At 43.9% G+C, this 12,581-nt stretch overlaps 2 protein-coding genes across 2 annotated transcripts in view; both read right to left on the bottom strand.

The window, feature by feature from the left end:
• The window catches only part of LOC123770864 (proton-coupled folate transporter), a 35,469-nt gene extending 29,455 nt beyond the window's left edge, over window positions 1-6,014 (bottom strand). The window contains exon 1 of the mRNA XM_045763044.2: window positions 5,067-6,014. Within this exon, the coding sequence (XP_045619000.1) occupies window positions 5,067-5,216 (150 nt within the window). The 5' untranslated portion in view covers window positions 5,217-6,014. The remainder of the gene's footprint in view (window positions 1-5,066) is intronic.
• A 631-nt stretch (window positions 6,015-6,645) lies between these two features.
• On the bottom strand, window positions 6,646-11,791 carry LOC123772736 (uncharacterized). The gene is made up of 2 exons (XM_069324779.1): window positions 11,288-11,791; window positions 6,646-7,158 (listed from the first exon to the last, which is right to left on the bottom strand). The coding sequence occupies exons 1-2, from the start codon at window positions 11,789-11,791 to the stop codon at window positions 6,646-6,648; spliced, it is 1,017 nt and encodes a 338-aa protein (XP_069180880.1).
• Between the last annotated feature and the right edge of the window lie 790 nt (window positions 11,792-12,581).

Below are 12,581 nucleotides of genomic sequence, written 5' to 3'. Positions count from 1 at the left end.
TGTCCTCGGAATGTTGTTGTTAAAGATTCGCTACCTGGAACAGAGTTCCAAGTAGCACGGGCTATGGTGAGCCCGTAGTGTCCTCGGAAAGATCACCGTCTGTAAACAGGTTGTTGAACTACAACGAAGCCGCCAAGAACGAGACAAGGAAAAGCTTACTGTCTATTGTATATTTATCTCGTCTCTGTTCCTAGGCGTTCAGTTTGGGTGCTTTCAGGCGGCCCCAGGTGGGTCAAGTGGTTCACTGCTTCTATTTGGGAATTAAAGTGTTGAAGTGTTGTGTTGAAGCTTCTCATGACTAACTTAAGTGTATATTCCTTGGGCCAGATTCACGAAAGCACTTACGCAAACACTTACGAACCTGTACATCTTCTCTCAATCTTTGGCGGCTTTGTTTCCAATTATTAAACAGTTAATGAGCTCCGAAGCACCAGGAGACTGTTTATAACAATAACAACAGTTGAATGGGAAGTTTTCATGCTTGTAAACTGTTTAATAAATGTAACCAAAGCCGTCAAAGATTGAGGAAAGATGAACACGTTCGTAAGTGCTTGCGTAAGTGCTTTCGTGAGTCTGGCCCCTTGTTTCTCGCATGTTGGTTTAGTTGTGGTCTCGAAACGTATTGTCTTCTGAAGCTGTTATTCCGGGGTTTTCGCCTCCTACATAGAATGTCGCTTTTCGCTCGTAGGCGTTACATAAGGCGAAAAGTTGCCGTACTAGAAAATGGAAGCGGCTGGCGAAAGTGACGGACTGTCCCGTTTTCTGTTTTGGGTCCTCTGGTAGGTTAGGAGAGACCACTTTAAATTAACCGTTTTATTGACGTTAGGCAAACCTTAGGAGGCTGGGTTGGGGCACTGTCCCCAAGTACCCCAGGTAATAGGAGGTACCTATTTTACTACTAGGTAAACAGAAGCATTAGGTGAAAGGAAACGTGTCCAACCAGTTCTGTCCTTCCGGGGGATCGAACTTGAGCTCTTGAATTATGGGACGGGATATATATATATATATATATATATATATATATATATATATATATATATATATATATATATATATATATATATATATATATATATATATATATATATATATATATATATATATATATATATATATATATATATGTCGTACCTAATAGCCAGAACGCACTTGTCAGCCTACTATGCAAGGCCCGATTTGCCTAATAAGCCAAGTTTTCTTGAATTAATAAATTTTCTCTATTTTTTTTCGTATGAAATGATAAAGCTACCGATTTCATTATGTATGAGGTCAATTTTTTTTATTGGAGTTAAAATTAACGTAGATATATGACTAAACCTAACCATCCCTACCTAACCTAACCTAACCTATCTTTATAGGTTAGGTTCGGTTAGGTAGCCGAAAAAGCTAGGTTAGGTTAGGTTAGGTAGGTTAGGTAAACGTAAAAACATTAATTCATAAAAACTTGGCTTATTAGGCAAATCGGGCCTTGCATAGTAGGCTCAGAAGTGCGTTCTGGCTACTAGGTACGACATATATATATATATATATATATATATATATATATATATATATATATATATATATATATATATATATATATATATATGTCGTACCTAATAGCCAGAACGCACTTCTCAGCCTACTATTCAAGGCCCGATTTGCCTAATAAGCCAAGTTTTCATGAATTAAAGTTTTTTCGTCTACCTAACCTACCTAACCTAACCTAACCTAGCTTTTTTTGGCTACCTAACCTAACATTACCTATAAATATAGGTTAGGTTAGGTTAGGTAGGGTTGGTTAGGTTCGGTCATATATCTACGTTAATTTTAACTCCAATAAAAAAAAATTGACCTCATACATAGAGAAAGGGTTGCTTTATCATTTCATAAGAAAAAAAATATAGTAAATAGATTAATTCAGGAAAACTTGGCTTATTAGGTAAATCGGGCCTTGAATAGTAGGCTGAGAAGTGAGTTCTGGCTACTAGGTACGACATATATATATATACATTATATATATATATATATATATATATATATATATATATATATATATATATATATATATACATTTCTGATGAAAAGGCCCTGCTCAAAGTGGACTTTAAGAATGCCTTCAACATGGTCAGAAGAGATGCAGTACTTTGTGCCGTACATTGCCATTTCCGGCCCATCTACCCGTTCATACTATCGTGCTACAGTGGCGAGTCAAAACTGCTCTTTGGTGAACATGAAATCAGATCATGTGAAGGTGTTCAGCAAGGTGATCCTCTTGCTCCTCTTCTTTTCTGCTTAGTCTTAAAAGAAATCACCGAAAGCTTGTCCAGCGAGTTCAACATCTGTTTTTTGGATGATGGCACTATAGCTGGCACCGTAGACCACCTCTTGTCAGATATCAGGAAAATAAGGGAGCAAGAAGTAAGCCTGGGTCTTGTCCTGAACCCTTCCAAGTGTGAAGTAGTCTCTTCCAACCCAGACATCGTAGCTAGAATAAGGTCTGCCTTGCCTGGAGCCCATGTCATTAGGGCCGAGAACAGCACCCTCCTTGGAGCCCCCCTCGGGTCTAATGCCATTGAGGAGATCCTTGACAAGAAAATCGCAGACCTTAGGAGGATGGAAGAGAGAATAGGTGACATCGATGCCCACGATGCTTTTTATCTCCTCACCAAATGCCTATCCCTTCCGAGGTTAACCTACTTTATGAGGTGCGCCCCATCTTTCGACAGCCGAAAGCTTGAAGAGTATGACCTCTTACTGAAGACCATGCTGGAAAAAGTTGTTGACCTCTCCCTCAACGAATGCCAGTGGAAACAAGCCACTCTTCCTGTTAGGCTCGGTGGCTTGGGTGTCCGCACTGCCACCCTAATTGCTGTCCCAGCCTTCCTGTCTTCCTCCTCAGCATCAGATGACCTGGTTAAGGAAATTCTACCTGACACCCTGAGTGATGTAGCGGGGATACAGGACCCCCACTACACGGAATGCGACACGAAATGGGGTGCCATGGCAGACCCAGCACTCAGACCAGCCATGCCGAAAGCCAAGAAACAATCCAGCTGGGACAGCCCCATTGTAGACAAAGAAGCCACAGCTTTGCTGGAGGCAGCAACAACCCCCAGTGATCGTGCACGCCTCACAGCTGTGCAGGCTCCCCATGCAGGGGACTTCCTTCTGGCAGTCCCTATGTCTGCGACAGGCACACGTCTTGATCCGCAAAAGCTCCGTATTGCAGTCGCTCTCCGTCTTGCTGCCCCTATCCACACTGTTCACAGGTGTATTTGCGGCGAGGCAGATGCTGATGAATATGGACTGCATGGCCTGCACTGTGGAAAATCTGCTGGTTGGCACACTAGACATGACGAAGTCAATTACATCATTAAAAGAAGCCTTGCCTCTGCTCAGTGTCCAGCAGAGAGAGAGCCCCGCAACCTACTGAACCGTGACTCTGTTAGCTTTGCCGGCCGACCAGACGGAATCACACTGCGACCGTGGAAGGGTGGCAGACAGTTGGCATGGGACTATACTTGTGTATCCACCCTGGCAACCACATACATCAACCTCTCTGCCGGCACAGCAGGAGCCGCGGCGACACGCAGAGAAAGAGACAAGTCAGCCAAGTACAGGCAATTAGATCATCGGTACAACATCGTTCCAATAGGGTCTGAGCCCCTAGGCCCATGGGGAGAGAGTGCAAGAAGGTTTCTTAAGGATCTTGGTTCCAAGCTCATTGACACCACAAGAGACCCTAGAGCAGCAAGTTTTCTCTTTCAGCGCCTCAGTGTCGCGATCCAGAGGGGGAATGCTCGCTGCATCCTCGGTTCCTGCCCGGCGTCGGAGGAGTTCGAGGAAATCTACAGCCTCTAGGAAGCGAGCTTTTTTTTGTGTCCTCTTAATGTTAATTTGTTGTATAAAATCAGATATGTAACTGTATAACCTTGCATAATAAAGTGTACACCATAAAAAGAGGGGGGGGGGTGGTAGGAGAAGCGAACACTCTTACACATTCAGAGTTAAATGGCAAGTTTTTCCCTGAATGCTCTGTGTTCCCTTCTCTGAGGCTGTGGGTCCCTATAATTACACCAGAGGTGGTACCCCCTATATATATATATATATATATATATATATATATATATATATATATATATATATATATATAGGGGGTACCCCTATATATATATATATATATATATATATATATATATATATATATATATATATATATATATAAGTACTCAAGGAAATTCCTGTCTTGATCCTTCCTTTGTGGTCTGACATTGTCACATTGTTCATCACGTGTTAATTTCTTCGTCATTTAAACACACACATTCTCAGCGGAATTGACAGGGTGGACAAAGACAAACTCTTCAGCACGGGTGGGACACAAACAAGGGGACACAGGTGGAAACTTAGGACCCAGATGAGCCACAAAGACATTAGAAATATTATTTTTTTCAGTGTCAAATTAGTTAACGGATGGAATGCATTGAGCAGTGATGTGGTGGAGGCTGACTCCATACACAGATTATAATGTAGATATGATAGAGCCCAGTAGGCTCAGGAACCTGTACACCAGTTAGAGGCGGGACCAAAGAGCCAGAGCTCAACCCCCGCAAGCACAACTAGGTGAGTGTACACACACACACACACATATATATATATATATATATATATATATATATATATATATATATATATATATATATATATATATATATATATATATATATATATATATATTATTTTAAAGGGTACCACCTCTCCACCTCTGGTGCAATTGTATGGACCCATAGCCTCGGAGAAGAAAATAAAGAGTACTCAGAGAAGACCTTGTGGACCCATATATATATTATTCAATTTCCTATCCTCGCTAATTTTGTGTTCAAAGAACTGAAGAGGAACATTCGAGTAGTTGACAGAGTCCGGACAATGAACCACTTTTTAGAGCAGAGTCTTGACTTGGGGTTAAACTGGCCATTAACAAAAGATGTTGGATCAGTAATGTTTGAATGGCCTAATCTTGGAAATTGGCTTGGAATCCTTAAATAACATGTGAGGATGGTTTTAATACAATTAAAGTCAACACTTACATGTGGGGGGAGCCCGAAGTTGACGGAGCATATCTTGTTCAACTGAACATTCTCGATGAAGAGGAGCATGGCCTCTTTGCACGCTCCGTCGACGAGCATGACAGGTTCCACAGTAATGGCCCTCAGTGCCGTCATTATAGTTCCGGCCATCCTGCTGTGTTGGTCTTGCTCCTCCACAGCACTCACTAGTTACTGCTGGGTCAGCTGTCTCCCTCCACCAACACTCACTAGTTACTGCTGGGTCAGCTGTCTCCCTCCACCAACACTCGCTAGTTACTGCTGGGTCAGCTGTCTCCCTCCACCAACACTCACTAGTTACTGCTGGGTCAGCTGTCTCCCTCCACCAACACTCGCTAGTTACTGCTGGGTCAGCTGTCTCCCTCCACCAACACTCGCTAGTTACTGCTGGGGCAGCTGTCTCCCTCCACCAGCACTCACTAGTTACTGCTGGGGCAGCTGTCTCCCTCCACCAACACTCACTAGTTACTGCTTGGTCAGCTGTCTCCCTCCACCAACACTCGCTAGTTACTGCTGGGTCAGCTGTCTTCCTCCACCAATTCACACGAATCACTACTGAATCACACTATTTCTACAATGAACACACAAGAGTTACTCGCAAATTGGGTAAATTTTCATTTTTTCCAATTAACACACAAGAATTTCTGTCAAGTCGATGTTTCATCAGCAAGTTACATAACTTGCCGATAAATTTTAAATTTTCTTCCATTACCCAATAAACTTCTTAATAGTAGTCTTCTTTAATCCAAGACGCGTCTTTCTGCTAGAGAATCTTCAAGAAAAAGAGAAGATCGCGGTCCGTCCCATAGACCCGCCCGGTATGGGAGTTTCTTTACAAATGACGGTGAATTATTCCTGCCTGAGAGCCTTATATATGTGTGTGGTAATCAGTGTGGGGCCGAAGGCTCTGAGTTATGTCTGGGCCGCGCGGCCAGGCTGGCGTACACTACCAAGGGCGCAGGTACAGGAACAAGAGCTTGCAGATGCCAGCTGCAAGCGTACGCTCGCGCAACTCTCATAAAAACTTACAGATTTCGATATAAATTATTTATGCAGTACAGTTACATAGTGACAAATATTACTTCGTCGACACCTAGAATAATTTCTTTATTATGAGCTTTACTTCGTGGGGAGGAAAGTAGTAGCGCCTTTTATTCAGTGCCTCTGATGAGGCGATGGCAGCGGCGTCCCGTGCAAGAACGGCGGCCGCCACGTGGTCAACACGAGTTCGCGGCCGCAACGCCTCGCTCACCCACGTGAACAGGAGCCAATTGTCTTGTTCGAGCGACTGCCATCACAGTAAAGTCGTCTCGAAACCATTTAGGTATAAAGGCCACTCTCCTCTGCTCTCACCGCGCAGCTCATGGCGTCACAGTCTGTAATATTACTTATTCGTCCAGAGGCAAAAAAATAAAATTATTATATTCTTTTTTTGTCTTCGATCGGAGATTTTCCATGATTCGTTTAGCAATGTAAGTCTTGCAAATGTGTTACTTTATGCGATTTCATCTCTCAAACGTATTGGGCAATTTTCTTTGATTCACGACGTCTGTTCTTCTTGTTAGATGGTTCGTCCAGCTGTTCTCTGTTGTTCTTGTCTAGCTGCCCCTCTGTTGTTCTTGTCCAGCTGCTCTCTGTTGTTTTTGTCCAGCTGCTCTCTGTTGTTCTTGTCCAGCTGCTCTCTGTTGTTCTTGTCCAGCTGCTCTCTGTTGTTCTTGTCCAGCTGCTCTCTGTTGTTCTTGTCCAGCTGCTCTCTGTTGTTCTTGTCCAGCTGCTCTCTGTTGTTTTTGTCCAGCTGCTCTCTGTTGTTCTTGTCCAGCTGCTCTCTGTTGTTCTTGTCCAGCTGCTCTCTGTTGTTCTTGTCCAGCGGCTCTCTGTTGTTCTTGTCCAGCTGCTCTCTGTTGTTCTTGTCCAGCTGCTCTCTGTTGTTTTTGTCCAGCTGCTCTCTGTTGTTCTTGTCCAGCTGCTCTCTGTTGTTCTTGTCCAGCTGCTCTCTGTTGTTCTTGTCCAGCGGCTCTCTGTTGTTCTTGTCCAGCTGCTCTCTGTTGTTCTTGTCCAGCTGCCCTCTGTTGTTCTTGTCCAGCAGCCCTCTGTTGTTCTTGTCTAGCTGCCCCTCTGTTGTTCTTGTCTAGCTGCCCCTCTGTTGTTCTTGTCCAGCTGCCCTCTGTTGTTCTTGTCCAGCTGCTCTCTGTTATTCTTGTCCAGCTGCTCTCTGTTGTTCTTGTCCAGCTGCTCTCTGTTGTTCTTGTCCAGCTGCTCTCTGTTGTTCTTGTCCAGCTGCCCCTCTGTTGTTCTTGTCCAGCTGCTCTCTGTTGTTCTTGTCCAGCTGCTCTCTGTTGTTCTTGTCCAGCTGCTCTCTGTTGTTCTTGTCCAGCTGCTCTCTGTTGTTCTTGTCCAGCTGCTCTCTGTTGTTCTTGTTCAGCTGTTCTCAATGTTCGTACTACTAATCTGAATAGTTTGCAATAATGGGTCGAAGTGGGTCAAGGTGAGTCATGGTGGGTCAAAGTGAGTCAAGGTGGGTCATGGTGGGTCAAGGTGGGTCATGGTGGGTCAAAGTGAGTCAAGGTGGGTCAAAATGAGTCAAGATGGGTCATGGTGGGTCAAAGTGAGTCAAGGTGGGTCATGGCGGGTCAAAGTGAGTCAAGGTGGGTCATGATGGGTCAAAATGAGTCAAGGTGGGTCATGATGGGTCAAAATGAGTTAAGGTGGGTCATGGTGGGGTCAAAGTGAGTCAAGGTGGGTCATGGTGGGTCCTAGTGAGTCATGGTGGGTCCTAGTGAGTCATGGTGGGTCCTAGTGAGTCAAGGTGGGTCATGGTGGGTCCTAGTGAGTCATGGTGGGTCATGGTGGGGTCAAAGTGAGTCAAAGTGAGTCAAGGTGGGTCATGTTGGGTCACAGTGAGTCAAAGTGAGTCAAGGTGGGTCACAGTGGATCAAAGTGAGTCAAGGTGGGTCATGGTGAGTCAAGGTGGGTCATGGTGGGTCAAAATGAGTCAAGGTGGGTCCTAGTGAGTCAAGGTGGGTCCTAGTGAGTCAAGGTGGGTCATGGTGGGTCAAAGTGAGTCAAATTGAGTCAAGGTGGGTCATGGTGGGTCACAGTGGGTCAAAGTGAGTCAAGGTGGGTCATGGTGAGTCAAGGTGGGTCATGGTGGGTCAAAATGAGTCAAGGTGGGTCCTAGTGAGTCAAGGTGGGTCATGTGGGTCAAAGTGAGTCAAAGTGAGTCAAGGTGGGTCATGGTGGGTCACAGTGGGTCAAAGTGAGTCAAGGTGGGTCATGGTGAGTCAAGGTGGGTCATGGTGGGTCAAAACGAGTCAAGGTGGGTCAAAGTGAGTCAAGGTGGGTCATGGTGGGTCAAAGTGAGTCAAGGTGGGTCACGGTGGGTCAAAGTGAGTCAAGGTGGGTCATGGTGGGTCAGAGTGGGTGTGGGTGAGTCCTGATGGATTTTACTCATTATAAAGAATGCATAACTTATTATAAAGTTGGATTAACTAATTTTAAGGAAAGATTTAACTAATGATTGAGATTGTCTATTGTGAAGGAAGGACTTACCCAACATAAGGTAGGACTTACCCAACATAAGGAAGGACTTACCCAACATAAGGAAGGACTTACCCAACATAAGGAAGGACTTACCCAACATAAGGAAGGACTTACCCAACATAAGGAAGGACTTACCCAACATAAGGAAGAACTTACCCAACATAAGGAAGGACTTACCCAACATAAGGAAGGACTTACCCAACATAAGGAAGGACTTACCTAACATAAGGAAGGACTTACCCAACATAAGGGAAGAACTTACCCAACATAAGGGAAGAACTTACCCAACATAAGGAAGAACTTACCCAACATAAGGAAGGACTTACCCAACATAAGGAAGGACTTACCTAACATAAGGAAGGACTTACCCAACATAAGGAAGGACTTACCCAACATAAGGAAGGACTTACCCAACATAAGGAAGAACTTACCCAACATAAGGAAGGACTTACCCAACATAAGGAAGGACTTACCCAACATAAGGAAGGACTTACCCAACATAAGGAAGGACTTACCTAACATAAGGAAGGACTTACCCAACATAAGGGAAGAACTTACCCAACATAAACACGGTCTTACCCAACATAAGGAAGGACTTACCCAACATAAGGAAGGACTTACCCAACATAAGGAAGGACTTACCCAACATAAGGAAGGACTTACCTAACATAAGGAAGGACTTACCCAACATAAGGAAGGACTTACCCAACATAAGGAAGGACTTACCCAACATAAGGAAGGACTTACCCAACATAAGGAAGAACTTACCCAACATAAGGAAGGACTTACCCAACATAAGGAAGGACTTACCTAACATAAGGAAGGACTTACCCAACATAAGGGAAGAACTTACCCAACATAAGGAAGGACTTACCCAACATAAGGAAGGACTTACCCAACATAAGGAAGGACTTACCCAACATAAGGAAGAACTTACCCAACATAAGGGAAGAACTTACCCAACATAAGGAAGGACTTACCCAACATAAGGAAGGACTTACCTAACATAAGGAAGGACTTACCCAACATAAGGGAAGAACTTACCCAACATAAACACGGTCTTACCCAACATAAGGAAGGACTTACCCAACATAAGGAAGGACTTACCCAACATAAGGAAGAACTTACCCAACATAAGGAAGAACTTACCCAACATAAGGAAGGACTTACCCAACATAAGGGAAGAACTTACCCAACATAAACACGGTCTTACCCAACATAAGGAAGGACTTACCCAACATAAGGAAGGACTTACCCAACATAAGGAAGAACTTACCCAACATAAGGAAGAACTTACCCAACATAAGGAAGGACTTACCCAACATAAGGAAGGACTTACCCAACATAAGGAAGGACTTACCCAACATAAGGGAAGGACTTACCCAACATAAGGAAGGACTTACCCAACATAAGGGAAGAACTTACCCAACATAAACACGGTCTTACCCAACATAAGGAAGGACTTACCCAACATAAGGAAGGACTTACCCAACATAAGGAAGGACTTACCCAACATAAGGAAGGACTTACCCAACATAAGGAAGGACTTACCCAACATAAGGGAAGAACTTACCCAACATAAGGAAGGACTTACCCAACATAAGGAAGGACTTACCCAACATAAGGAAGGACTTACCCAACATAAGGAAGGACTTACCCAACATAAGGAAGAACTTACCCAACATAAGGAAGAACTTACCCAACATAAGGAAGGACTTACCCAACATAAGGGAAGAACTTACCCAACATAAACACGGTCTTACCCAACATAAGGAAGGACTTACCCAACATAAGGAAGGACTTACCCAACATAAGGAAGAACTTACCCAACATAAGGAAGAACTTACCCAACATAAGGAAGGACTTACCCAACATAAGGAAGGACTTACCCAACATAAGGAAGGACTTACCCAACATAAGGGAAGGACTTACCCAACATAAGGAAGGACTTACCCAACATAAGGGAAGAACTTACCCAACATAAACACGGTCTTACCCAACATAAGGAAGGACTTACCCAACATAAGGAAGGACTTACCCAACATAAGGAAGGACTTACCCAACATAAGGAAGGACTTACCCAACATAAGGAAGGACTTACCCAACATAAGGGAAGAACTTACCCAACATAAGGAAGGACTTACCCAACATAAGGAAGGACTTACCCAACATAAGGAAGGACTTACCCAACATAAGGAAGAACTTACCCAACATAAACACGGTCTTACCCAACATAAGGAAGGACTTACCCAACATAAGGAAGGACTTACCCAACATAAGGAAGGACTTACCCAACATAAGGAAGGACTCCCACAGACGTTCCCGCCCATTTTAAGGGGTGACCTCGGGCGCCTGGTTTTTGTCCGCGGGTGGGGCTCTGGCGGCGTACAGTACACAACAATTTCCTCCTTAAATTACAAATCTTTGGCATTTAGAAAGGTTAGTAGCTTGTTGTAGAACATGCATTAGTCACTCCCTTTTATCTCTATTCATTCACTTTTATTGGTTCCTGGGTGTTGATCGCGGCTTCGTGGTTGTGATTGGCGGTCCGGACGTGATTCGCACGATTGTGTCCGTAACCTCTACTGCTTCCTGTTTCCTGGGGGCGTTCTGTAGCTACGGTTACGACTCGTCTGGTGTGTTGCTGGAGCCGATTGGTTCACATTCGTGATCCTGTCTTTCTCAGCTTGCTTCGTTTGGTTCACATTCGTGATCCTGTCTTTCTCAGCTTGCTTCGTTTGGTTCATATTCGTGATCCTGTCTTTCTCAGCTTGCTTCGTGTGCTTCATATTCGTGATCCTGTCTTTCTCAGCTTGCTTCGTTTGGTTCATATTCGTGATCCTGTCTTTCTCAGCTTGCTTCGTTTGGTTCATATTCGTGATCCTGTCTTTCTCAGCTTGCTTCGTTTGGTTCATATTCGTGATCCTGTCTTTCTCAGCTTGCTTCGTTTGGTTCATATTCGTGATCCTGTCTTTCTCAACTTGCTTCGTTTGGTTCATATTCGTGATTCTGTCTTTCTCAGCTTGCTTCGTTTGGTTCATATTCGTGATCCTGTCTTTCTCAGCTTGCTTCGTTTGGTTCATATTCGTGATCCTGTCTTTCTCAACTTGCTTCGTTTGGTTCATATTCGTGATCCTGTCTTTCTCAGCTTGCTTCGTTTGGTTCATATTCGTGATCCTGTCTTTCTCAGCTTGATCGTGTGGTTCATATTCGTGATCCTGTCTTTCTCAGCTTGCTTCGTGTGCTTCATATTCGTGATCCTGTCTTTCTCAGCTTGCTTCGTTTGGTTCATATTCGTGATCCTGTCTCTCTCAGCTTGCTTAGATTGTCTCACATTCGTTGGTTAGGTTAGGTTAGGTTAGGTTAGGTTAGGTTAGGTTAGGTTAGGTTAGGTTAGGTTAGGTTAGGTTAGGTTAGGTTAGGTTTGGTTAGGTTAGGTTAGGTTAGGTTAGGTTAGGTTAGGTTAGGTTAGGTTAGGTTAGGTTAGGTTAGGTTAGGTTTGGTTAGGTTAGGTTAGGTTAGGTTAGGTTAGATTAGGTAAGTTTAAATTAGGTTATTTAGTTGTGATATACTTCATTAATATAAACACTATAGAGCTAGACTTGTTTGTTTTGTGCGGAATAATGTGGCGGAGAATGTTCAAGTTACCCCAGGCCCCAAGGCCCTCAAGTCTGTGTACTGGAGGCTGTATACTGGAGTCTGTATACTGGAGTCTGTATACTGGAGTCTGTATACTGGAGTCTGTATACTGGGGTCTGTATGCTGGAGTTTGTATGCTGGAGTCTGTATGCTGGAGTCTGTATGCTGGAGGCTGTATACTGGAGTCTGTGTACTAGAGGCTGTGTACTGGGGTCTGTGTACTGGGGTCTGTGTACTGGAGTCTGTGTACTGGAGGCTGTATACTGGGGTCTGTATGCTGGAGTCTGTATACTGGAGTCTGTATACTGGAGTCTGTAT

This window comes from Procambarus clarkii, chromosome 14 (genome assembly GCF_040958095.1).
Source record: "Procambarus clarkii isolate CNS0578487 chromosome 14, FALCON_Pclarkii_2.0, whole genome shotgun sequence".
Taxonomy (NCBI): domain Eukaryota; kingdom Metazoa; phylum Arthropoda; class Malacostraca; order Decapoda; family Cambaridae; genus Procambarus; species Procambarus clarkii.
Note: the sequence above shows the minus strand (reverse complement) of the source record. Positions and strands in the feature narration are given on the sequence as shown.

Bases quoted from the DNA above. Each gene is read 5' to 3' on its own strand.
- LOC123772736 (XM_069324779.1), bottom strand. From the start codon at position 11,791: ATGAACCAAACGAAGCAAGCTGAGAAAGACAGGATCACGAATATGAAC. The intron at 7,159-11,287 runs GTGAACCAATCG...CTGCTGGACAAG, and splicing joins AGAAAGACAGGATCACGAAT to AACAACAGAGGGCAGCTGGA.